General features: G+C 41.0%; 2 protein-coding genes across 8 annotated transcripts; both read right to left on the reverse strand.

The window, feature by feature from the left end:
• Nucleotides 1-972: 972 nt before the first annotated feature.
• On the reverse strand, nt 973-26794 carry LOC128454011 (fibrous sheath CABYR-binding protein). 7 transcript variants are annotated; one of them, XM_053437142.1, is made up of 13 exons: nt 26608-26794; nt 18769-18924; nt 17312-17356; nt 16409-16477; nt 8561-8650; nt 7844-7924; nt 7613-7692; nt 7302-7430; nt 5864-6082; nt 5329-5827; nt 4596-4640; nt 4399-4446; nt 973-3558 (listed from the first exon to the last, which is right to left on the reverse strand). In XM_053437142.1, exons 1-13 carry the CDS (start codon nt 26648-26650, stop codon nt 3551-3553), a joined length of 1512 nt encoding a protein of 503 aa, XP_053293117.1. In that variant the 5' UTR covers nt 26651-26794; the 3' UTR covers nt 973-3550. The 7 variants fall into 7 exon arrangements, with proteins under 7 accessions (XP_053293117.1, XP_053293116.1, XP_053293115.1 ...); XM_053437141.1 differs by having other exon boundaries at nt 5329-5547; nt 5581-6082; XM_053437140.1 differs by having other exon boundaries at nt 4399-4443; nt 5329-6082.
• LOC128454012 (uncharacterized) lies at nt 8660-16400 on the reverse strand. Its single transcript, XM_053437146.1, has 2 exons — nt 11409-16400; nt 8660-10896 (listed from the first exon to the last, which is right to left on the reverse strand). Exons 1-2 carry the CDS (start codon nt 11455-11457, stop codon nt 10430-10432), a joined length of 516 nt encoding a protein of 171 aa, XP_053293121.1. The 5' UTR covers nt 11458-16400; the 3' UTR covers nt 8660-10429.
• Nucleotides 26795-27349: the final 555 nt, after the last annotated feature.

A 27349-nucleotide genomic window follows, 5' to 3' on the forward strand; every position in this document is an offset into this window, starting at 1 on the left:
TCTCTCTCCCCCTCTATTCCCTCCTCTCCCTCTGCTCTCCTCTCTTCTCCATTTTCCTCCGCTCCCCCCAACCGGTCGAGTCAGATGGCCGCACACATTGAGTCTATGTAAAGTGCCTTGAGATAGTGTATCTTATGATTTAGTGCTATATAAATTGGACTGAATTGATTTGATTCCTGGTCGGGACCAAGCAATAGATATGACATGCATTGCTTCATATTGCTCTTTAAACTGTGTGTCCAACAGGAGAAACAGTGGCTGCTATTTAGCATAGGAACAGGAAGATAGGCAGCAATGTAAGAAAGAGAAGGTGTCTTTATCATTGGGAGATAAGGATTTTTTCAACAGGAAATGATTTATGGATTTTATCTACTTAAATTTGAAAAATTAGTAACTAATTCCATATAAATGAACAAAAATTTGTTTGCCACTCTACTCTCAACCTTTGCAAAGAGCAAATTACAAAGCAAGACCTTCAATATGAAAGGATGTATGAGTGATAGACAAGCATTTAAATGGTTGTGTAATTGCTCAATGCGTACTGTAAAGCATCGTGGGTAGTGAAGAGAAAATTATAAATACCATCACTTTTCCATTTAAACATTATCAGGTGATTGGAGTATGCAAGTCTGTCATTCCAATTATAATATCAAATGTTGCAAACCTGACTGAGGGCTATGGGATTTGTATGTGTATCCACAGTGATGGCAAGTATTAAACTAGAAGGCAGTTATATGTAGCATTGTGACTAGATAGCAGTGAAAACCATGACTTTAATAAGAAAGGATCTTCACAGTTCACCCCCTTTCTAACCCCTGCTAGCTTTGGTTGTATGATTGCAGTTTCTATGTCCGAAATAAAATTACATCATTAGCGTTTTCCCTCAATGAGACCAGTGACACTGACCTTTACGAGTAAAACTGGACTTTCTTTCTGCAGAATACTGTACAAGTGAAAAGGCTGGAGTCATAGTTGTGTTGTCCCAAACCTTTTATTTCAGCTCGCATAACAGATCATTTACAGAAAACCGTAATACTTCAAATCTCCATGAACAGCCCATCATTGTCAGTACATCACAATAATTTAATCACCATGGTCATCGTCTACAGGACAGTATCAGATCCACACACTGAAGGTCATGATCGATGGACAAAACTTTGAGAGATTGAGCCGTTTTTATAAACCAAAAAGTAATATTTCCCAACAACACCCCTGAGCTCACTAAACCCAGACGCTGTATGCTGGAAACAAAGCATTGCAGCCCATTGCAGCATGTACATGACTTCTGACCAAAGATTAGGAATGACAAACTTTCACCGGGCGCTGCAATGTGGCCCCTCTGCGGTTTGACTTGTATTGCTTTTCCTTGTGAACAAGAATACATTTTTTGTGTTGAAGTAGTACTGCCCCTTATACCTGCCTGACAAACAGCTTATGGCTTTGTAAAAAAAGCTTTTAATGCATTTTCAGAAAATTAAGTTCTTTATTTCTCCAGGTTCTTTTAAAAAATGTTCCTTTTAAAAATCTAGAAGCTCTCTTGGTAAAGATTGCAATCTTCAATGTTAAAAAGATTGGACAATTCACATTGACTTACAAAGTGGTAGGAAGTAGAAAAGACCAGCTAGTGTTACAGAGAAACGGGACAAAACATCCTACAGAAACAGCTACTGCTCACCACTAGGGTGCGCTACATCCCTAAAAACAGCCCGCTAGTCACAGTATGTGAGGACTACACACACGCGGGACATGAGAATTCTTAAAAAGTGAGGAATGTTTCTCTAATGTCGCCCTCCTCCCACTGTAATGTTGTGTTGCAATAATTCCTACAATGTCAGCTCTACAAAGAGTTCACTGTCAGTATCCAAAGGAAAATGTGCTGCACAAGTTGCTGCAGCCACTGTCCCACACCACCTCAGTCACAGTAATTCATCCTATCCAGAGCAAGGTGATACACACTTAGAACAGGGGCGAAAAAAAGAACGATAACCAAAACATCAGGTCGCCCTTACTCCAAAATATAGACAGAGAAAGATCTCATTTGGCTTTTTTGTTCTGTGATTTGATGGAGTAATTCATGAAATGATGTGTTGGGCTCTGATCTTTTGGGTCTGCATCAATGTTTTGAAAAGCTCATACAGACAAACTGATGTTTCAGAGGAAAAGGATACAGTAAATAGGTTTCCCTTAAACCAACAAAGCAGTAAAGTTACACTGCTGAAGAGGGAAAAAAAGGATGTTGGTTCAATTTACTGGCATCAGTTGGTTAGTAATGACTGCTCTTCCACAGGAACATGGATCCTGATCTATTTAACCCTTTATGAGCCAGAAATCACTTTTTTACACTGAAGCTACGATTACAGAAATGCATTCTGTCTCACACAGGGTTAACTGCTTCAGCCCAACTATCCATGTTGCTGGTGTTTTCTTAGAAAGAATCTTGACACCACCACGTGACAGCTTCGCACCAGCAACAGTGGCCCACGTTACATCACAGTTCAAACTGTGAACATGCAAACTGAAGTTACATGTTGCAACTTCAGTTGAAACCTGTTTGATCACCTGGTTAGATGCTCTTAGTATCCATGTCTGAAATATGAAAAAAATTAAAAGTCTATATAGACCACACACATGTTATTAGGAGACAAACTGAAGGAGAAAAAAATCTTCAAAACGACATCATGACACTTGATTCTCACAGAAAAGATAGAGTAGAAGGAGATTTGTCAAAACACTCATGAGTATAACATTCACACACACATTCATGTACACACTCTCTCCAAGTTCACATGCTAGCTTGTGGCTCGGCCTGGAATCGACACATACTGAGTGGTAAATAAACTGGATGGGTGAGGAGGGGTGAGGATGCGGAAGAGGGGAGGCAGGTGACAGACTGTACGACAGCTTTGCATAGAATCTACAACCGAGGCCAAAGAAAACTGGTGAGTGGGGCTGAGCTGCTTAATTCTGAATTTCCACAGCTACAGAGGGGGAGCTAAGCAAACTTCCTGATTAAGTGACAAAGATTGGTCTTAAGTCATGGCCTCATTTTGCCTGGAAATTGTATTTAAATACAAGAAGCCAATCTCAGAGAAATTTCAAAGTACAGTTCCAGATCCTTTGCTGTTACAGCCCAAGACACTGGTGGACCTGCTGCAAGGAGAGCACAAAGATGTCACATTGCCTCGGCATTTGGCCACTCACACACACGCACGCACGCACACTAAACCACCTTGAGCAAAACTGGAAATGGGTGCTCAACCGAAAAAAAGATAGTGAACAAAAACTAAGAAGGAAAAAAAACAATGGTAAAAACAGGAGTACCATATTAGTAAACAGTTTTCAGCCATTTGTCACACTAAAAGGAAATTTTGTGAAAACCGAGGGGGAAAGATGGGTGGGAGGGTTGAGGGTTGAGGGGTGGGTTGTTGTCACAACGACTCATTCGTTCCCCGGGTGTGGAAAAATGCACCATTGTTCTGAGCGCACTCAGATGGTGCTGATGCAACGTCACTGGGTCCCTGCTCCGTCACCACGACGACCGCTGCAGCCTCTACGTTTCTATGGAAGCACAAACAGGATGATGTTAACCTTCACACAAGTTTTGTGATTACTTTGCGTTAGATGGTAATTATATTGTTCCAGTAAATATTTCCCATTTCATAGCTTGTATGTGTCTGAAACGGTGTTAGATTCAGTGACATACACCGAATTAATAATTCATGGTAGATCACAGGTTTTTTGTTGAGGTTATTTTTTTTATAGTGCAGTGTGTATCTCATACACTTCTGTATGCCTTCTTTCTATACTACTGACACAGCTGTAGCAGGAGAAGGGGGATTCTTCCTCCACACAGCTGGCATCCTCCTGTAAACAACTGCTCTGGCCTCATGTCATTCCTTATGCAATAGGAGAAATCTCACATGGTTCCACTGCTAAACCAAGATAAGAGCAGGAACAGATCTCACCAAGTTATTCAAATATACATCCAAACCACACGAGCTAGACTGGTTAAAGGGCTCCTCTGTCCCGTCCTGCTCGGTGATCACACATTCTGTGCTTCAGAGAAGCTAACAGTTAGTCCCTTATTGGTTCTGGTGTAAGGCCTCACCAGACAAAACACTACCTGCCGCTGCAGCATGCGTGTGATCACCCTTTAAGATGTGGTAGGGGACCGTGCACAAATCTTTAATGACAACACAGCTCCCGACAGGGCTTCATTGTTATTTTCACTAAATTCTGGCCATTTTCCCCAATCGCCATGTCAAAGGCAGTGTTTTAGTCTCTCTGATCTATTTATGTAAAATGTGGAAAAGATTTAAACCATGTGAACCCATGATATGGTCATAAACTGTATAAACAATACTAATGAGCATCATGTTATTGGAAGACAATTTTTACCTGTGGGCTCATCCAGAATCTGTTCCTCTGTCTCGACAAACTCAGCTGCTGCAAAGACAAATATATATTGTAAATTATAAGCATATGTAATCCTAAATAATGATGTTTCCTCATAAAGCATTTACCTCAAACAAATATATCACACGTCTCTCCCCAACTTGCTGTGTCTTTGTGTGTGTGTGTGTGCATGTACCTACCTTCTTCTTTTGTCTCCTCTACCTCTTGGGCTACTTCTTCTGTCTCTGTAAAAACAAATACACCAAGAATCACACCTGGATCATCAGCTCCGGTTCTCTATGCTAACAGCTCAGCAGATGTCATATTCAATAATAGTAAACTTCAGTTTGTCATCTCAAGAGTGACAGAAAAGTCTATATCTCTGAATAAAGCTACTGGACCTACAGTGGGTACTTATTTTCATGGTCTCTTGAAATGAGTGAACTTTATTCCCTCTGATTGTTCAGTAATCAGTGCTGAGTCACTACTTGCTCATAAGCTACTTCATACTTCAGATAGTACTGGAAGCACTGAATGGTTTCTTCTCAAGTCTTTAATCCAAATTTTAAAAAACTGTCTCTATGAGACACCATCTTTGAAAAATATGTTTCATGGAATATATTTGTGATTTGACTTTTTAGGTTGTCCCATCTGCTAACATGGATGTGATGTATACTGCAGCACCAGGAGATGATCCCATTTAGTTTGCTTCACTTTTGGGAGCCCTCATGTAGTATACAGTCATGGTGTCCACATTGAAAGGCCCATAGATACTTTTTTACACACATGCAGTGTAAACATTTGCAGCGTTTCCCTCTTGTTCTAAACTAATACTCAAGAGCGTGAATATACATCCCAAAAATAATGAACTATTCATATAAGAGTCATACAGTTTTTGATCAAAGTCAAAATACACCTCCCTTTCCTTCTTACCTGGGACTGTTTGCTCCTCCACTTCTTCCGGAGTATCCTCTGGGGCTGCTGCCTCATCTTCAACCTCCTCGACTGCTTCTTCTGGAGCTTCCTCCTCTTCCACAGGCTCCTCAACAGCTTCTTCTGAAGGAGCAGCCTCCTCCACAGGCTCCTCTGAAGGTGCTTCTTCCTCCTCTGGCTCCTCTGAAGGTGCTTCTTCCTCCTCTGGCTCCTCTGTAGGTGCTTCTTCCTCCACCACAGGCTCCTCTGAAGGTGCTTCTTCCTCCACCACAGGCTCCTCTGAAGGTGCTTCTTCCTCCACCACAGGCTCCTCTGACAGTGCTGCCTCCTCTTCTACTGCTACCGCTTCAACAGCTTCCTCAGCAGGTTCCTCAGCTGCCTCTTCTTCTTCCAATACCTCCTCAACAGCTTCTTCTGAAGGAGCTACCTCTTCTTCAAATTGCTCCTCAGCAGCCTCCTCTTCCTCAGCTTCTTCTGTATGAGCGCTCTCCTCTACAGCCTCCTCCTCTACAGCCTCGGCCTCCTCCTCTACAGCCTCGGCCTCCTCCTCTACAGCCTCGGCCTCCATGGTTTCCTCCACTGCAGCCTCTGCTTCAGGTTCCTCCACAGCTTCGTCAGCAATATCCTCCTCCACAGCCTGCTCTGTAGCCATTTCCTCTACTGGCTCCTCAGCTGCCTCCTCCTCTGCAGGCTCTTCTGCCATCATCTCCTCTTCAACCTCTTCAGCTACTGGCTCCTCCTCAGCTGGAGCAGCCTGAATTAGGCAATATCATCGGCAAAAGGTTATTAAGATATGGACATATTGGATTAAATCACACACAACTCTTCTTTTAGAAGGGCCAGGAAGACGTATGCTTTTCAGAACACATGTTTGTTACTCTTAAGATCAGGAAAATACAAATGATTAATTGTGTAGGGCCTCCTTTCTGGCATCTTCCCTGCTAATGAGCTACTCCTCTGACTGGCAGTCACACTGGGGTACAGTCAAGTTACAGTTGATTGATATCTGCTCACAGACAGCCTGCAGAAATCCAGCACAGACTGTTTACACGGGATGTTATTTGTAATCTGCTAACTTAGAGAAAGTGTTTTTACATCTCTAGGAACTTAAGTGTGCAGAAACGTATGATCTGCAGGCACCTGCTGTATTCTGTGGGCCTGACACAAGTTAGGTGTTAGCGACAGCATCATCTAACAGCACACACACAGGAATTTACTGTATCTGATCACAGCAAAACGGTACTTCTGCTGCTGAAGTTGTGAAATGTTGGTTTTTATCTGTGAGCCATTTGTTGTTCGTGATTCTGATACAGACCGCACTTTTCCATTTTTTTACCATTAATAAGTTACCACATTTTATTGATTGCAAAACAGCCAAACATTTTCTAAGTGAATAAACATGTTAGCAGTTCACAGAACAGCCTGCTCTGCCCACCCCCCCCCCCAGTTTTTGTCAAAGCTGTGTTGTAAGTAGCTTGTAAATGATCAGAGAACTGCAGCAGTAAAGAGAAAAAACTGCAAGTTTACAACTTTATAGGAACCAACCACTGCAACTAAATTGATGAGATTATCAGTTTGTGTGAACAGCGCCAGAGACGAGCAGACGGATACACACTTCTTCAGACAAGAGATAAGCTTTTCACTGCTTACTCAGGTGATGTAGATACTCTAATCTGTTAACATGGGCATCAACATTTTAAATTTGCATTTAAAGTTAAATAAATATATAATGTTTCCAAGTCAATGAGTAATCCCGTCAAATTATTGTGATTACAAATTGACCAAGATAATCTTGATTATGATTTCTGCCAAAATCCAGCAGCCGTGGTTTCCAGGACAAGAAGTGACTGGCAAAATCAAGACATGTGCTCAGTTTTCACTTTTGATGCTGCAGAGAAGATGAGACACTTCTCTAGAAATCTGTGAATGAAACAGTATGCAATTATGAGGCAACAATAACAAAGGTATTATACCTCCTCTGTGGCCTCCTCGACTGGGGCCTCTTGTGCAGGGGCCTCCTCTTCAGGGGCCTCTTGTGCAGGGGCCTCCTCTTCTACGAAAGGAGCCTCCTCCTCCAGCACCTCTGGATCCTCCTCAATCACCTGGAAAGAAATACACCAGACAGATTTCAAGGACAGCGTCACATTTATATTTGTGTAGTTGTATAGTTAATGATCCCAGTGACAAAAAGAAAATCAACCTTCAGCAGGAATAAGTTACAATGCAAGCATTCAATAGTGTTTGCATCTGAAGCTTTTCTAATATTAACCAGGCCTGTACAAACCTCAGGAATCTCCACAGGCTCTGGCTCAGGTTCTGGTTCAGGCTCTTCCTCAGGTTCTGCTTCAGGTTCTGGTTCAGGCTCTGGAAGCAGAGAGTTGTACAGATTGTACTCCACATAATCTTGAGTTGCCTGCTGCCTCCATTGCACCTACTCTCTTGTACTGTATCAAGTACACACATTTTTGTTTCCGTCTAGGAATTTTCAATGATTAAGGCATTCCCACTCAGTTACCTGATGGTGGAGCAGAAGTGTCCTCTGCTACAGCAGCTTCAATTATCTCCTCCACGAGTACAGGGTCGGGCTCAACGACAGCTAGGGGGAGAGAAGACGACAAGGGAAACATTAGCATTTTTTACATTGACAGGCACATCTGTGTTATATGGTCTACTCACATATAGAGTGATCAAAGTGATTCACTTAGAGCAGAATAAGCCAAAACGTGGGATTTTATTTAGATATTTGAAATATCTCTTACTAGTCCTGGCTTCATGAACACAATTGTAACTAATGGCACCATTAACTGCCACTTTACATTAAGGTATTACAAGAACCAATACTTAAACAGTAAGTCGATGCAAAAATTCTGAACATTCTTACAGTATCATGTCATAAGTGCTCCACATGAACTTCTTTCTCCAGATGAACTGATGAGTGCAGCAGATTAATAGATTTGTATAATACCTAATTTCTTTTTTTTTAATGTACAGAGCAAGTGTGTCACTTTACAGGCTCTATTACTCGCATTGACAATTGTCAGCACTAACAGAACTGACTGACAGCTCAGTGTGAGCTGCTGGTGTCTGCCTGGTTACAGACTAAATCCCATCAGCTGATGAAGCTCTGTCCCCTGACTACACCTGCGCTCCCTCTTCCCTCATTATCTACTACCACCATGTTCCTGTGACGGCACTGGAGGGAAAGTGTTTATAATGAACGTTTGTTTGTTACCCTCTGGTGTGGGTTCGGCTTCAAGAGTCTCCACTGGGGCAGCAGCGTGATCGCTTCGGGAAGTGATGACAACAGCTTTCTCTTTCAGTCCTACATGAGATGATGCACACGTTGGCAAGGAAGTAGTAGAGACAGAATATAATTTACATACTGTATGTGTGGGTCCATCATGTGAATATTCAGTGATTGTGGTGTTCATTTTACATCTGATTTATGGTTGTTGCAAAAGAAACTGAACAGAGAGTTTGGGTGGTATTGTTGCACAATGGTGGGAGTGTCTGTGTTTTTAAATGACTTGTGCAGGACCTTGTGGGGACAGCCTAGTGTAATATCACAGAACATCATTCACATAAAACATTACTTTTAAAAGACCATGTGTAAGAGAGGCATTGGTTTTCTTTTGCAGACTGATATTCATCTCATTAACATATAATGGTTTGTTGTATATTATGATTGAAACACATTTGTGTAGCATTTATACACAGGGAGCGTTTTGTAAACTGTCATTTAACAGTGTACTGAAGAGTAATCCGTGTGATCCCAGGATAGGGAACTATTTTGAAGAGCAGGTCTAAACAGGATGGCAGTCTGAAAATAGAAAATGTATTAGGGTGATCTCAATTTCTGAACCACGAAACACTCCGACGACTGACTTAACATCACTTTATGGATCAAGAACAAAAAACACGAGAAAGAATGGATCAGACACTTTATTGACAAAAGACAAAAGTGGAACACAAATCTCCCTAAATTAAGAAAAAGCCTCACATTGTAATGTTCTCTATTGATTTCAATCTATTCAAATCCAACCATGATCACAGACACTTAAGTGTCTCATACTTGATATCAATACCATTTTGGACCACTGCAGTTTGAGTCCCATCCCCCAAACCACCCCAATCTTTCCTTATACTCTTAGAAAATGGAAGCCAACTAAAAGCCTACAGCACATCTTTGTTTCTGAACATTGACCAGGCTGCCATTTGCTCATTACAGCTGTTCTCACATATGGGCTTGGAACGATGTCTAGACAATTGGCTATGGACACAACTGGAGACTGTGTTAGACATGTTCTCAACCACTGGACATAATCTAGTTTAGAAAGCACTGGATAAAGCAGCCAGAAGAAATGATATTGTCAGCACATCTTTCCTCCAGACACGGTCCTTCTATGTTCACAGTCATTATACAGACTTCGTGCCAGAGGGCCCTTGACTCTTTTCTGGTAGCATGGACAGCTAAGGTGGCTAGTTCAATCCAATAGATGGACGAAACGGTTATGACACATAATATATTAAGTTAGCCGAGCTGGAAAGAGAGCAAGCATGCTACGGTATTATTGTTAAGGAGGCCACATAACATGTACTTCAAGACTAAACGGTTTAATTCGTTGCATTTGACTGCAAATTTGTTTCTTTCAATATTCTAAAATCATATTCAACATGTGAAATATCTAATTTGTGCATCATGATGGTCATAGTGGTGATTAATGTGGACCAGCTGACAACTACTTATCTATACATCAACCAAATGAGCGAGGTATCATAGAAATAATACAACAAGATATTGGTAAGGTACCAAAACAATGTTTTTGAAGCATCACTGTGACCAGTACAACAATAACAAGGCATAGATTCTTCTTTACCTTCATTGGTTAAAAAAATACCCCAACCTTTGAAAATGTTAGTTGTCTAAACATGAGTGGATGTAAAACATTTTGTAAATAATTACTAAGTTTAGTTCAGAATTGAAGTAGAACAAGGGACGAGTATATGAATCTAACAAAATTTGATTCTGAAGAGGCAAAAAGTGAATAATACTGGCTTCCTATGGGACCAATCTAGTCCTGTGAGACCATTACCTCGGTTATCACTTCTTGCCTCCTCCGTCTTTGGTTTTCTTCCTTTTTTCTTTGCCAGATTTCCTCCCTCTACCCTTCTCCTCCTGTGCTTTCCTTCCTGCCCCCTCTTCATTCTCTACACCATTCTTTGACTTCTCGCTGTCCTTCTTGTCATTGCCCTCCTCTGTATTTATCTCATCCTGTTGTTTTGCCTTTTCCTTTCTTAGTTTCTCCAGAGCATTCTCTATCTCTTCTTTCTCCATCTTCTCCTCTTCCTCCTTCAGCCTGGCAGAGACTCTTTCCTTCACCCTGGCTGTCATATCCTTCCTACCCAGATCCAGCTTCTCCTCCTCCTCCTCTCTGGCCAGGAGCTGTCTGACTTCAGCCAGGGCCAGCTTGGCGAGCTTCTTGGCCTCCACACGTTCGTGGATGATTGCCAGCTGCTGCTTTAGAGCATCCCGCAGCTTCCGGCCCACATCCTTTATTGGAGGGGTCTCTGGGATGAATGATCAATGACAGTGTTTGGTGTTTCACCACTCCAATTATTTGTTATGGGAGGAAGTCCATGCTTAAACGTTACTGGACATCTACACACACCAGAAGGGCATGTCCATGTCTAGGAATAAATTAGGACCACAGCAAGACAAGGTCCATGCCACAATAGGTTTTTATTATTCTCCAGACAGTGTTGACGTTGTACACACCACCAGGATGTTACACTCGTTTGAGAAACAGGTAAAAATTCTGTTCTATTCTGGTTACACCAGTTTAAACAATTTCTTAAACATGAGCTAAATATGTCAAGCACAAGCAAAGAATTAGGCCAAAAATCTTTAAATCTCTGCAAACAACAAATAACCAATGATTAATTTAATAAAATGGATCCTGAGTGTTAGTTTAATTCACACCCACTAAAACGAGATAATGGATTGTGAGTAGCTGACACCTTGTCCACTAGACCACACTGTAGTACAGCACAGCTTCATGCATGTGGCTGCCTGATAATACCTTTCTCAGCTCCTCTTCTGTCTGTGTCACCTGGTTTTTCATCTGACATTACACAAGAACAGGTTAAGTTACATCACTGGAATACTTTTCATCCAACACCAGTGTTAATGTTAGACACACCATGGGTCAATCTGTGTTATTCAACTACAACTGACGTTTTGTATGACATACACAGTGTTGCTGTAAAAATCTAACAGTTACTTTACTAGGCATCAACAAGGGATGAAATTCTGCTTGGTTGAGTCTAAATTGAGCAAGGTAGACCTTTTTAAAGTCAACAATGTCACTAGACGAGCTAGTAAACCGAAAAGACCCTAGCACCGCCCGACCTGAATGGACTATATGATATATTCTCAAAATAGGGTTTTATATGAAGGTTTCACAATTTTAAATGTTATTGTGACTAAGTAATATGTATATTGGCATAGGTCAAGGCAAGGTCAAGGCGTTTTTAATGCGTCATCTAAGTGCATGGATTATCAGTTTCAATAACAACTTAATCTGATCTAAAACAAGTGAGGCCATTAAAACAAAAAAATTATAAATTGGTTCTCTTTTTGCTCATGTCAGCAAAAAAGGGGAAATAATTGAGTATAGATTGTTTGATTTAAAAGTCCAGTTACTGCTAGACTGAGAAACACAAATGCTGCACATGACGCTAAAGGTTGTACTTTACTGAATTTAGAGAATTACACAGTAATAAATCTTTGTGCTTCAACAGCAGCATGTATATTCAACCCTCTGCTAGCAATTCACCACACCCTTCTATTGCAGCACACTCCTGTCAACTGACCCACAAACTGGAATGACGACAATTCTGTCAGTGCACACCCATAAACTTGAACCTTGAACTTTACAGCTCATGGCTGAGAACTACTGTCAGTGTAAGATATTTGTATTTGTTCATGCAAGTTAATATTCAGAATTTGCTTAGCAGACAGATGGTAAAAGATAAACAATATGAAGCTCAATTCCTGCACAATGCAAAGAACTTGAAGGATAGGAAACAATCCTACAAAGCTTGTGTGCCACCCGATACTGATGTCATAACCCAATATATCCTTATTCATTAAATTGAAGACAGGGCTCAACTTTCACTCCTACAACTGTGGTTTTATTGTGTAAAGTGGGAGGACTTATCCAACATGGTGGAGCTAAGTTGAACGAAAACACTAAAATAGTGCCTATGACCACATGCTGTACTCAGACTTGTGTACTACCTGAATGGCAGAGGCAGAAACTGACCTCATGTGATCACGCAAAGCACAATTTGTGTTGAGCAGTGTACCCAGCTGCACAACTGAGGATCCAAGAGACACAAATTGTATCACTCGTCTGAGGAACTGTACACGCCAGTAAACAAGAAAACGCATCTATGTATTTAGACATAGCTTTTTTGACATGGACGATAGACAGCAAAGTGGTCAGATTTAGTATTCTGAGGAGTATGACTTAACTAACAGATATTTAGATGATGTGGCTGAGATCCAATCACAATGCAAACAAGTCCATCACCAGATTTGGTCTAGATGTTCTAATTGCAATGGATTTTAGTTATGCCTTTAACAACATTTTCATAATCCAGATACTAACTATGTTACTACCAGATAAAAATAAGATCAAAGACAAAAGCCTTTAACTTGACAGTTTGAAGTAAAAAAAATAGTTAAAATTCATGCTCTCAATCCAGAGTAAATGTTGTCAGGATCAGCTTTATGGCATGCAGCCATAGGAAAAGATTCAATGTCTTAAAAAGAGACAATTAAGCAGCTGCCCAAGTGCAAATCACCTGCCAACATGCGAGTATAGAAAAGAATGTATTTATAGAATCTTAAAAAAGGTTTAAGAGATGACTTATAAAAGTGTTCCTGAGTATCATGTCCACATCCCAGCAGAGGAACAGACATCTATTAAAAACTCCTTCAACAGGATTTTTACTTTCACAAAATTCTGCTGTAACAAATAAGCAAGTTTTTCTAGTCTGACAATACTTGGGGATTACATTGGGTGAAACCTGGGATAGGTAGGGCCTACAGCAATAGACAAGACTGGAGATATCTATACCCAAAGCTACTGGCTGGGTTCATTTGCAAAACCTGCAAAGGTATGAAAAGAAAACACGTTTCCAGAACGAGTAGCTTAGCCTGTTGGATGCTGAGGCCTTAATTTGAAAACTGCATTGGAGGAGAATTGTGCTGCTGCAGTACGCCTGACGTTATTGATTGTGGAGGCCGACTATAATGATCTTCTGCCCCTGTTGTCCATCATCTTTTGCTCCTCTTCTTCGGATTCCGGTCTCATCATCGTCCTCCTCATCCTCGTCATTGGCTTCCAGAGCTTCCCCTGAGGCACTAAGTTCCTCCTCATCTGTGGGCTCCAGGGGATTAATCAGACCGTACAGGAAAGTGAAGAAACTGTTTAGCCAATCAGAGCTGCCCTCTTCCACTTCTTCTAACCAATCCAGAACCTTGGATGTACCCTGACCATCGCCCTCACTGGTCAAGCCTATGCAAACAAGAGCGGATGGGGGCAATGGGTGGATGGAGGAGAAGTTCGGGAGCACGGTGTAGGAAAATAAATGGAGGGACACGGACAGCGTAAGGAATAAACTAATATAAAAGGTCAGAAGAAGGAGAAGTGGAAAAACATGGAGCAAAATGAAACAATATTAAGAGCAGAGGAGAAAAGAGAGGGAGGGAAAGAAACAAGGAGAAGGTAAGATAAGTTTAAGCGTAGGTTAAGCAGCAAGGGATCTACTTAGTCACTATTTAAAACCTGTTGGAGTTGGGCTGTCTACTCATGACCAACAGAATTAAAAAGGAGACAGTGGTGACCCTGCACCATGTCACAGCAAATCAGCATCGAACTGAACTCTCTGCACTGACTCAATTCCAACTGAGAATTCAGTTCAACCTGCTCATCATGCGTAGACAGCCTAGAATCACAGAAGATAAGTTACATAGACTAAAGAGGAGATGCTGCAGAAGAGTTTTACATCAAATGTAAATGTCACACTTGGTGTTTGCATGAGGGGAGCTGAAAACCGCATAATGTACGCAAGAATCATTAGATTTGCAGCCATTACCACAAATGGAGATTAATCAGGTTGCTAATGTGGTCACCATCGATGTAAATTGGAATTTAATATGGGAATTAAAATATTGAATTTAAACATTACACTGCATTTCTTTTGTCATCTCCAGATAGTTATACACTACAACAGCTACTTTGAAAAGATAGCTGTTACTGATATTTAATCTCAAAATGTGATTGATGCCAAGTAAACATTGAGGTAGATACAGAGGGATCAATTACTAGAGGAAAGACTGAACATAAAACAGGTCAGACAAACTTGTAGGTAGTGATAGGATAGTTTCAAATGTACATCATGTTTAGAATGTAAGAATTGCTGTAATAAATATTGTAACTACAACAATGTGGACACCTAACATGGAGGATGCCCTCCCATCATGGTGGGAGGTGGATGGAGAATGCAGCAGTTTGCTAGCAGACACAAGACTAGCTGAGCTAGATCAGCTGATTAAAAGTTGCTTTCATACATACACTGGATGCTGCAGATCCTCCGTACTTTCTCCGGAGGAGGCGCATGTGTGAACGCAAGTGTTTTACGGTCCAGTTTCTACGTACTTTATTGGCTTGTTCTGTTATGAACGCGTATGTGCAGAAAAACTCCTGCTGCATTGGGCATCTGTGAAAGGTAAACTCCGTAGCAAATTCTCCGGATTTTACCCTGAGGTCCTATCTGAAAATGGCCATAGAGTGCTCAGGTAAACGTCAAACTATTCGCACTGTAATGAAAATAGACAAATACTTTCTACTTTGTACTTTTTACTATAGAAGAGCTTCTATGGGTCTAAACAAAGAGCAAAAATACAGAGCTACACAGAGGAGAAAACAAAGGATAAGGTGAGGATAAGTCGTGCAGAATACGCATGAGATCATGCACTGCCGTGCCAAAGATTAACCATAAGGTTGCTGCTTAAGATAATTTGGGTAAATTAATATTAAGTGAAGAAGGTCACAGAGACATGGAAAAACAGATCCACTTCTGTTGACAGACTGGGGAACCTGGAGTCTGATCAAACTTACTGAGCATACAACAGAGTGAGAAACCATCATGTACCTGAGGACTTCAGGGCAGACATTTTTACACGAAGTTTGCTCAGTGTAAGGACATATCATTTAATAGCCATAAGGCTGCTAACTGCTGAATATCTTAAACACTGCAAAAGTTGGGACATACTTAACCTTGAACTCTAGTGCCTGTCAGAGTTAAAAGCCAGGGCTTTAATGATCTCCAAATATAACATTTGACAAATGTTCCGGTTCTCTGAGGTAGGACACGTATCATCTCGTTGAGCATTTTATTAAACAGACTCTTCTGTTTAAATTTGGCCACAGCTGTGGTCCAACATGTCAAAACTAGTGCAATGATTTGGCAGTTATATTTACATGATTAAAAGGAACAGAAGAAGCAGAGGCTGGCTCTGTATAAAACCATGCAACATGCAGCAGACTTCACATGGACAATAAGATCCCAAATCTAAAAAAAAAAAAAAAAATGTACCACTACAACATGATCTCAAAGATATGCTTATAGTTATTTAAAACTACAAAACTGTTAAGAAAACTCACCAAACCTCCAAGAGGTACTTCAGTCCACAAAGTGTTATGGAGGAGTTATGCTTTTTTTGTGATAATCATTGATTATATTGTCTCTATGGCAACTGTATGATTGTCAGTCATGCAAAAGAAACCCAAATGCCATTTCATGATTTCAAACATAAATTACACATCAGTGGTCTTCAGAAACTGTTACTCAGAATAAATATTTTCCAACTATATCACGAGAGAGAAACTAATAATACAGTAAAAAAAAATAACGTTGGTCAGCGGAGAAGAAAATATGTTCCATCATTTTACTTTCTGCAGGACACTGATAGTGTAATTGGCTGTAGATTAGAGATAAATTAACTTGCCTAAAAGAACTTTAGCGTCTTCGACATCAAAATCACCATCGCCATCTGTATCGTATGCCACCAGTTTACCTACAGCATTGACAAACACAGTGGTCTTAAGGTTTATCCTCACAGGAATCATGACAACACATTATGGAAAGCTGTACATTTGCATGCATCATTCAAGTACACACAAAAAGATGGACCTCACATCCCAAGTCTTTGTCCTTATCTAAATTGTAAAAAATTATTTTCCTCATGATTATCGTTCCTGTTCAATCTTTTCCAGATAAATCTCAATACTTGCTCTGCTTAATTGAGGATACTGGCTTCAGTTTCCTAAATTAATCAAATCAAATCTAGCAAACAATAGAAGCCAATTTTATTTAGTTCTGCATTACGTATATTTCATACAATGCTTTTCAACGCGAAATGTGGTCTTATCCTTTAAAGAGAAACATCAAGCTCATGAGAGACTGTCTTCTTAAGATCCATCACTATTGGAAGGAGTTAAGTGGCGATATGATTGATTTCACCAACTTAGTCCACTGACCGCTTGGTGAATTTCTTTAAATGTGGGACAACATGGGGGACAGTAGGAGTAGATGGAAGAAAGTGAAATAAATAAGGAGCAATTCAACACAGTAACGTGACTATTCTGATTTTGTAAAAACTTGGAGGTTTGTCCAATAATAGGACGGCGGATGGCCAGAACTAGTCTGAGATGAAAACTATCGCTGCTCCGGGAAATAGGCCTTACTATTACTGCAGTCGATTTTTCAGAAATTTGCATTATAGCAGCTAAGAAGGGATGATGATGGTCTCTGGCCAAAGTTAGCCTGGCCAGCCTCTGAGAGTAAAGTGAGTGAGGAAACTATCTTGACAGCACAACTGTAAAAGACATGACAAAAATCGTGGCTTTACCTTGCAAGGTCTCTGACAGGTTAATTTGTAAGCCTTTAGCCTTGTCTGCATGCAAAACACAAAACATATATATTGGAATAACGGCAAGATTACAGAACAGATTTGTAATTCATAGATAAATAGCAGTTAAAGACAAGAACATTCAACATTAATAATTAGGAATGCAGATTAGTGGCAGACAATACAGGGTGAACAAACATGACACAGACATGCAACTTGTAGGACAATTCAGTGAAGCAGATCAGTTAATGGGTTAATTACGTGGTCCACATGCAACAGACCAATGAGACAAAACTGAAGGAGATATATGTATGTTGGACAATGCATGGTAATTGTGATTAATAGACATCTTAATGTCACAAAAAAACTGCATTTTCTAAGCTAAACGTGACAGAGGTGATATAGACTAGTTATAAACTTTATATGCTCAACTATATAAAAGTATGATATAAACTGGATGCTGAACAGCACAACACTGGCGATATTCAAATTGATTGAGATTTTTACCTTTTTAAGATTTAACTGACGCAGTTATCTAGAAATGTTTTCACTCCCTTTTCAACTGTATTTTGTATAAAGCAAGTGTTGGTGCATCAACACATCGTACGGAAGGTGGCTGCGCACTGCCAAAGCATGTACTCACCTTATAATTTTTTATTTTTATTTTTTTTTAAATCGGCCATGATCATTTAGCATGTGTCCCCCATAGGTGAACCGGGTCCTGGACCGGACCCAAATGCTGTTCTATACAGACCCAGACCTATAAGTTTGTGACAGGCCGCTTCCATTTTAACACGCGCAGCCCTTTCATTGCTACGGTGGTCATGGCAGCACATGCTAGAGTTTATTTCTCTCACTGAACTAGAGAAAGTGGCAACAAAGATAAAAGTTAAAGCCGTTTAGTTGCTGAGATTGTTTATATGTGTAAGGTAGTTATATATCATTTTTGTTGTGGAATAATGTCTTGAAGTGCATACTATTTATTATATAGTATTTGTATTCAAGAGAAGATGATTAAATGATATCACGGACCAAAAATTAAATTTTTGATAAATTCATTATTATATTAATCGAGTCATAAAAACCTATCTTTAGATTAATTGAAAATAATAATCGTTAGGTTCAGCCTTAGTTGATAAGAACAGAAGGACAGTGGATTGAAGCACACTCACATCAGGCTAGTAATGAATGATGAAGGTCTGACTAAAATGCTCTGACAATGGTAAAAATCATGGTTAGACTGGTTCATATTCAGGGTTGGGGTTTACTTAAAGAACAGATGACAGTAGTAGCTGAGGAACGGTGATGTGGGAGAACGTTGAAATGATGACAAAATCCAGAAAAGTTGTTTCCATACATTTTCAGCAAGGTGTATGTGATGAAAAAATTGTAGAAAGGATGTGCACAATAATCTGCTTTTCAAGCAAAAACAGATGTGTGTTGTAATGTGAACTCACCAAGGACTCCCTGATAGTCAACCAGGTCAAAGTAGACCACGGCTACAGAAGTCCAGACACCGAGCAGGGCCAGGACGATGAACCAGGTGAAGAAGCTGCCGCTGGATCCAGAGTCGGCCTTCTTCCCATTCTTACTGCCAGCTTGAGTTTTCCCGTCTGCAACATTACAACAGAATATGGTGTCAGATTCATACATGTGGATTTGACATTTAGATTTCCTTTTTACTCTAAAATCAAATCATTAAGTCATATTGAGAAGCTGGTAGATTTTATTACCACTATTTGAATAGACTGTATCATCCAAGCTTAGTATAAAAAACAGCGATACCAATCATACACAGTCTTGATTAAGAAGTTGTCTTTTACGTTAACCACGCCATTTAAGTTAGCAAAGTGAAGCGGGAGGTCAGCCTGTACAGAGAAAAGTAATAACAAGAACTGATAGTCCACCTTGTCAATTACAGTAGATGTAGCTTGATGAACAATTGGTATTGTTGCCCAGTAAGTGAAATAATCGTCTGAATACCATCTGTGGCAAGTGAACTTTATCTGCTCATATCCCTGATCACTCCAACACTGTCACTTGGTCCCCTTTAACCTTGGTTTTAGACCCAGCCACACCTTCTAAACATGACAAGGAGTCATATAAGAGAGTGTGGTGGGCAGAAAGTTCTCAGCCATGCGATGGAAACGGAAAAATAAACCACATCCCAGAAGCTATTCCGGGGCTGTCGACGATATACAACAATGCATGATGGGAGAAAATAGTGGCAGGGAGAATGAACAGGTGTTGTAGGTCAAATCTCACACAGACACACACTCAAAGAGCATAGTTCAAAGTACTTACATAGATGATATACATTTCAAACAGTTTGCGCTGATAAATATAGTGTTAACTTTGACAAGGACTTTCTATCACAGTATCAAATCCTGAGCTCCATAATGAGTTTGAGCCATTTTTGGGGGGGATAAAGACTAATTCAGTTTACAATAAAACTGAAATATACTCAAGTCTCTTAAATTCTCTAAACTTGATGAATCCACATTATCTGACACAGGAAACAGCAAAGGAGATTAATATCCGTTTTGTTTCTAAGTTTCTAAGACAGTTCAGCATTAGTGCCTAGATTAGCACAAATTCTTTAGCCAGGGGGAGACTTCCAGTTGCATTAACCCTGTTCAGGATCTACATGTGGCCATGACAAAGTCAAACAGACTAGGACCTTCTAGGTTATAGGTACTAAAATATTCCATCAAAAATACGGTAGTGATGCAAAAATCGATTTGTGTTGTTTAGTATGTGTTAATGCTCAACAGCAACTGACCAAAAAACAAAATTAGAGATCACACAAGTTTAGATCTGATTCAGCACACAGTTCCTCAACACAACCAAACAGTCCCCATACAATTCTCGCAGATGATTTGTCCATGTCAGCCTTCTGGTCACTGGTCCTTGACCGCACACCTTGCTCACCTTGCATTTCCCCACCAATGACAGTGGGGATGGCTGTGATAACAGGAGTGGCGGCAGACTCCACCAGGGTTAATGGATCACCCATCCCTGCCGACTGGCAGCCGGGTTCACTAACTAATCAAACCGGTTTACTGGCCACAGAGACAGCATGCAGTCCCAGCTCAGAATGAAGAGCTGCTGTGTCTCCTAGCCTCGAGTCCTCTTTGTCTCACTCTCTGTCCCGCCCCTCTACCAATTATGACTGCCTCCTTCTCTTACTCAACTGTAAGTCATCCTCAATCGCTGTCCCTTTTGTCTATAAGCCTAATATAGCTCTGGGGGTCAAGAACAGCTATATATAGTATGTTGGCCCAGCTGGCACTGACACAGACAGAGAGAAGAACACAGGCATCAACATCACTTACAGGCTTGCCAGCCACTGGCAGCTTTACAAAACTACTCTCTTTCCACCACCTGATCTGGAGTATTGTATTCAATTCTCTCTGCAGCACTGAGAGACCAACAAAGCTTATAACTGTAAGCACCTGTCCAGGTGTTCTGACAAATTTTTTACATTTCTCAAAACCACCTGTCAAATAACTATGCCATCAACACTGCACTTCTTAACATTCTTACCAACACTTTTCATGTTTGACTCTGATCAAATGACTGGTTAAGAATGTCGAAGGACAGTCACACAGAAATATCTTAATTTATACTAACATAACCAACATAAGTAGCAGATTCTTATCTTTATATGCGTCAATTGCTTAAGTGGATTAATCGAAGTGCTGAAATGAAGAGTTGATAAATAAGTGGTTAATTGGCTTAAACCTAAATCAGCCAACAACCACTTTATAGGTATTTTAAGCAAGAAAATAGGCCAGTAAATTTTCGACAATTCCCTGATGCTTATTTCAGTTCTGTATGAGGGTTCATATTGTTTCGCTTTACTTTCACAAAGATAAAATCAACTTAAAAGAATGCAGAATTGTTTGTATTTTATGCAATGCAAGCCCTCTATAGCCTCATAGTTCAGCTGCATCAGTCATTTAAATGACAGCTCTTATGGCCTAAGGCTGTTACAGCCACACAAAGCTCGTTAATGCTGCAGAGGTTCGGGGAAGTGACTGAACATTACTGTGATCTACAGGTGATATGCACGGTTTACACACACATGCTCAAAAAATACCACACAGGTTTTAATTTAAAGAGAAAAGAAAATCACACTGACGGGCACAGAGAGTAATCCATCAAAAGCCAAAGATTCCTTTCTCTAACACACCAACTAAGTCACTCTTCAACCGTGGTTTTAAGAAAAAAAGTTTCACAAACATGATAGAGAAAGTTCCAGTGTCAACGATGTCTTTTGTAGTCCTAAAACACAATCACACCAGTAAGCATCATGAATTTACAGCACCTTAATCCATCTCAGGATGATGTCTGTCACACTAAAGACCAGTAACGCAAACAAAGCAGAGGTATTTTAGCCCTAAACTAAGCCACAGGGCCGATCCTACAGCTACAGGCAATACCTGTATGGGTTACATTTGACTCAGCAAGAAATTCAGGTTTGCCCATTTAGGTTTGTTAATGGCTTTTGAAATATTTAGCATGAACAGGATTGTGAATAGGATGATCGTTGAAGACTGCTCTTCTTCTTCTCCCAACACAGAAAAACTGTGCTACATTAAAAGCAGTATACATAAATGCATTAAACTATATTAACTCAAAGGGGACCATTATTATTTATTGTGGAGGATCAACTATCAAGAGAACCCAAAACACGTCACTGGTCAAAAATAGTTAAAACTGTTGAGTTGCTCTGAGAAACACTGAAAATCTTAAATCCTGCAGTGCGAATACGTCTCACATACAAACTAACACAAAGAGTTAAAACAAGCTACATGCACACACAAACAAAACCAACTGCAGAAGCTTAAAGACCAAACAATACCATACCAAGTTGTTCTTTTGTATACTCCATTCTCAGAGGACAACAGCAGCTGGTTCACACAGGAGGTATATGCAGGCCACACCGTTTCTTTCTCTCTGCTCAGTGTCTCCTGTGACACTGCAAACACAGTGCTCCTCTCAAGTCTTATGTAAGGGCTGCAGTGTACCGCCTTCAAACCTATTCCTCCTGAGGGCTTTTAACATGTGTGTGATGCATGAACACTCACAACCAGGTAGGGCTGCCACGATTAGTCAACGTCATCTAAGACGTTTACGCTGAAAATGCGTCTACATCAATATTTTAAGCCGACGCGTCGGACGCCAACAAAATTATGAATTAACTATTTCGATTTCTATAACGTTTCAAATTCATTCAATTCATTATAACAAATGTTCTTCTTCAATATCACTATACGCCGGAATTACACCGGACGCAGAAGCGCTGCACTGCACAGCACTATTCTCAAGCGTGTGCAGGCGCCCAGCTGTTCACACGGGACGCGCATTTCTCAGCGCCGGTCAGCCAACGTTTCTGCTTTCTCCGCTTGTTGTTGTATGTTACCCGTTCAATGTACTGGTTTGGGGATAAATGATGATGGTCTTCTTAGCCCCCCCCCCACCCTGTCTATCTGCTTGTGTGCTTGTAGCGGATGGGCAGAGGGGGTCATTTAATTATGCGATTGGGAAAATTAAAACTCCAGGACAACAGAAGGGGAAAACAAAGTATGGGATGCATATTTGATCATTTATATCATATAAAATATTTCATTAAGATAGTTTAAAAAAATTATTCTCCAGTGTGTTTCCTGGCGCGATACGCTTACGGCGAGCGGAAACAATGGAACTTGGTATGTTGTAGACCAATAGGAGGAGGCAATGAATGTGGGGGGCGGGGTCAGACACGGAAGTGAGGACCCGAATAAAGATGTCAACATTAGTACAGAGTCTGTCTCACGCACATCATTAACAAACTCGACAGATTCGACGCCGAAACCATCGGTGCAGGGCGCGAGGCGCATCGCGGCCCATGTGAACCACACAGAGGTTAAACGGGGGTGGATAGGAGAAGCCGGGCTTTCCTTGGCGCTGTGCGGCGCTTCTAAAATGAAATGAAAGGGTCAATTTGATTTTTTGTGAGGAAAATTAATCGTTTAGATTAATCGACGCATCAGTTAAGTAATCAACAGATTAAATTGATAGAAAAATAGTCGTTAGTGGCAGCCCTACAACCAAGTGGAATTACTTCTCAGGGCATTGTAGTTGGACACACTTTTGATAATGCTCTTCGTCATGTGGCTGACAAAAGTTCACTTTCAGAGCCAACGACATACACTGTTGAAGTGTAGCACTTTCCTGGCAGGGGACCTTTCTTACTGGTGGCCCCAGGATCTGTGATGGTGCAGATTAAATGCAATCACTGGAGATTTTTTATCTACACACAAGTGGGAAATTTCAAAAAAGCATGTGCATTAGCCCAAGCCGTTTGTTGAGCTAGAGTCAAGCTAATATGATTATAATCACAGGCCTACTGCACACAAACAGTTCAAACAGCAGTATATATACGTATATGCATGCTCTGGGGAAATTCCATTCCACAATTCATGGAATTGTGGAATTACAGCAGTGATTCGGTGATGTCTTTGTTTAAAGCTACCTGAATTATTGCTGTCGACCCATACAGGGTATTTAAAACTTACAACACTAGATAAAAACTTTGAGCATTGTGATTTCATGCAAGGTTAAATGGCGATGCGTCATCTAAAGGATTTAGTTTGCTGATGAAAACAATGCAAATACAGAGGGCACAACGCAGCATCACACATCAGTCCCACTAAGACAGGCAAGGCTGTTACCCTTCTATCTCTGCATACTGCAGCGACTGGCAGCCCTGTGGGGGTAGATAAAATGACACATGATGTAGAATGGTAGAAAAACACATGGAAGTTAAGACAATCATTTGAAAAACCCAAATTGAGGAAATATGAAGCCAATATTTAAATTGGCTGTAAATAACTCAAATACGGCAACAATATGAAAGTGATCAACACATCTCCTGTATTTTCAGAGATGAATGATTCAGATCAACCATATGACCAGCTAGAGATGAGATTATGTGAAAATTGTATCGTGCTTATAGTGACCAAAATTATTACATCTATCAACATCAATGTGGTATTGTTAAAATGTGCTGTAAATGTTCAAAAGTTTCTGGTACATATAGTATTTTCATCATGTTTTATATTGACATAATATGTCAAATAAAAATTATGATAGTATTTTCATTAATTATCGGAGTTCAACAACTCGTTACTTTAAGTGCAGTTGTTACGTTTTCATCTCACAAAACAAATGCTGAGCTTGTCGTCGACTTTGGTTGATCCTGGCCTCCCCAAAATAAAACAAACGGTGGTGTCAACAAGCGATTCTTTTCCTCTTTAGACTGCATGCCTGTGAAACACTGGGTACACAACTCAGTGTGCAGCACTTTACTGTGAGGCCCAAAACCAATATTTGATAAGCCACCATGAGTGTTTGATCTCGTGATGTTACTCAAATAAATACAGAGAAGTTGCAGAGACTCAGGGTAACCCCCCATAGTAGCTCAGTCTGCCTTTCAAAGTGCAAATGGCAACAAGTCAGAACCTGACATTTCCTTTAGGGTCATTAGTTGAAACATAAATGAAAATTTTTATACACACATCTTTCAAAAGGTGCACTCAGTTATGATCTCCTCAAACAACTTATCTGACTTTTCGGATAGAAGAACTACAGCCCTGCAAAAACTTTTCCAGGGCTGTGGTCTCCCATTCAAGTGATTGCTGTGCGACATCGGTGACTTGTGAAAACAGATGAAACAATTTTGTATAGTTTCTCTATCGTGTGATTTTTTTTAATGGTTTCAACGGACCACAGCAATACAATTTTTGTTATGCTTCCTTGTAAATATAGAGGCCACATATGGACTGAATGTGGAGTATTCATTTAAAGAATATAATTTCAAGGATGTCAAATAAATGTAATCTTCGAATGGACACTCATCATCCTTCCAAGCCAGTCTTCCTTACTTCACTGTACTGGGTTTCATTATTATCACCAGTGTGGACTGTTGAACCATACATTCATCCATAGGGGCTGTGGTGGGCGGGGTCATAAGAAGACCCGGAAAAAAATGGAACATTTTGTTCCCTACACGTTTCGAAGCCAGTAACTGCCCTTTGATCCCCTACAACATGGGACACTATAGACTCCACACAGATAAAGACACGGTCGCCGGAATATACTAGAAACCTCATGTTCTAATGCTGAGCTTCTGCAGAGAGACAGTTTATGCAACATTTTAAAGTATTTTATATCCTCCTATGGAGACTCTGGAGCTCCATGTAGTCTGGTTATGGTAGTAAGTAAGATCCCAGTCACTGTTGCGGCAGAGAGACGTGAACGTGCTGTGCGGACGGGAGAGGACAAGGTGTTCTCTAAAGTTACAGGACACACTCCTCCTCCCAGTTTCTCTCCACATACACACACGTGTGCTAGCACTAAATGAGCCGCACTTCAGCGTGGGTTGAAAGTTATTCAGATAGGTCCCGTAAAAGAAAAACTTTACATTTTAAGTAAATGTTACTTAATGCAGATAGTGTTTAATGCTTATCATCAGGAACTTTAGACTGATGTATGGGGGATGGTGTTTTGGGAGCCAAGTGGATAAGGGTCGTGCTTTGGGTGTTTGCCACGTCATGATATCTTTAGACGACAATAGAGTCGGTGGGATCCTGTGTGTGTGTGTGTAGTATGGGTACAGACTGAGACCCCGGGGTCCACGTCTAAACCCCACCCACTGCCTCTCGTACTGACACGTGAACATTTGGTGGATGAACTGGGGGGCGGGGTGCCCACATGCACAAAGCTGGAGGGGCCTGCACACGGGACTCTGGGTAAAGATATACACGCGCACGAAAGGACACTACGCGTTATATCTAGCCTGCCAACCAGTGTTCCAGCGTAATCCCGGGATGCGCCATGGTCCAAAGGCCGGGCTCCAGCTGTTGGCTCCCTGATCGGGTGGAGCCCCAGCACAATAACCACCGAACATCGAGATATAACGCCAGAGCGTGACAATATATACCTGCATCATAGGAGCACAGAGCTGACGACAGTGTGCGTGACAGACGGTCTGAGAGCTGCAGTGTTGACGTGTTAGCACAATGTCCCCGGCTGTGCTAAAGCAAATGTGTACGAGTGCTCCACGAACCAGCTGAGGAGCAAACTCACGAGCACACTGGCAAATAGCTGCCCGCATTTCGACACAAGTTAGATTGAGCTAGCTATCCCGGAGCAGGGCCCACAATGAAACAACAGCTTAAGAAAAACGATTAACTTTGAAAGGCCGCACAGTGAAAGCTGCAGCGTGAGGGAGGGAAACAGCTACGCACCTTTGAGTTTCGGGGCGCCTTTGGATCCTTTCTTACTTGCCATGGCGGAGCTCTGGAAGTAGAGGAGCAGGAGAGCAGGAGCAGTCGGAGGCTGAGTTTCTGTGGATGAAAAGGAATTTAAATTTCTCCTGCTGCCTCATAAAACTAAAGAGAATGGAAACCACGTCCCCTTTCTTATCGACGCGTCTTTCGGCCAATAGCAGTCATGCGCCACCAACAAGGCGGGGCAGAGAAGCACATCTGACCAATGACATTCGAGAGGCGTCGTGCTTATTGAACTGTGTGGATAGTCTTCTCTCTGGTCTCCGCCCCCCGCGCTCCTCTGGAACGTGGCAAAATGGTAGAGCCGCGGTGTTTCCCTCCCCCCAGCGCCACTCATCCATATTATTTCAACATGGTACAACCATGGGGGAAATAGATAAGACAGTAGACTATAGTATGCATGACCTTATGCAGGGTTGTAAGTTATTTTATTCCATTTTTAAACGTTGTTGTGGGAAATAAATGAGACCAGCCCAATTATAACATATGCACTTCCCCATACTCATGCAGAGGCCCACTCACTAACTGGTAGAGTCTTCAGTATTTTGTGTTTGTGAATGTGGCTAGAGACCTTCAACATATGGGATTAAGACCCGTCTTTTTGTAATGATAAGCCTGTGGCCAAAATACACCCACAATTGGCTTCAATAATCTCCAGCTATCACATTTGTAATTTCTCCCTATATTACTGCTCATGTTA

Source organism: Pleuronectes platessa, chromosome 13 (genome assembly GCF_947347685.1).
Source record: "Pleuronectes platessa chromosome 13, fPlePla1.1, whole genome shotgun sequence".
In the NCBI taxonomy this organism is placed as follows: Eukaryota; Metazoa; Chordata; class Actinopteri; order Pleuronectiformes; family Pleuronectidae; genus Pleuronectes; species Pleuronectes platessa.

Excerpts from the sequence above, each read along its gene's own strand:
- LOC128454012 (XM_053437146.1), bottom strand. The coding sequence starts at position 11,457 with ATGTCAGATGAAAAACCAGGTGACACAGACAGAAGAGGAGCTGAGAAA. Across the intron at positions 10,897-11,408 it reads CAGAAGAGGAGCTGAGAAAG|AGACCCCTCCAATAAAGGAT; the intron begins GTATTATCAGGC and ends CATTCATCCCAG.
- LOC128454011 (XM_053437139.1), bottom strand. The coding sequence starts at position 26,650 with ATGGCAAGTAAGAAAGGATCCAAAGGCGCCCCGAAACTCAAAG. Across the intron at positions 6,083-7,301 it reads TCGAGGAGGCCACAGAGGAG|GCTGCTCCAGCTGAGGAGGA; the intron begins GTATAATACCTT and ends TGCCTAATTCAG. Across the intron at positions 4,447-4,595 it reads AGAGGAGACAAAAGAAGAAG|CAGCTGAGTTTGTCGAGACA; the intron begins GTAGGTACATGC and ends TTGTCTTTGCAG.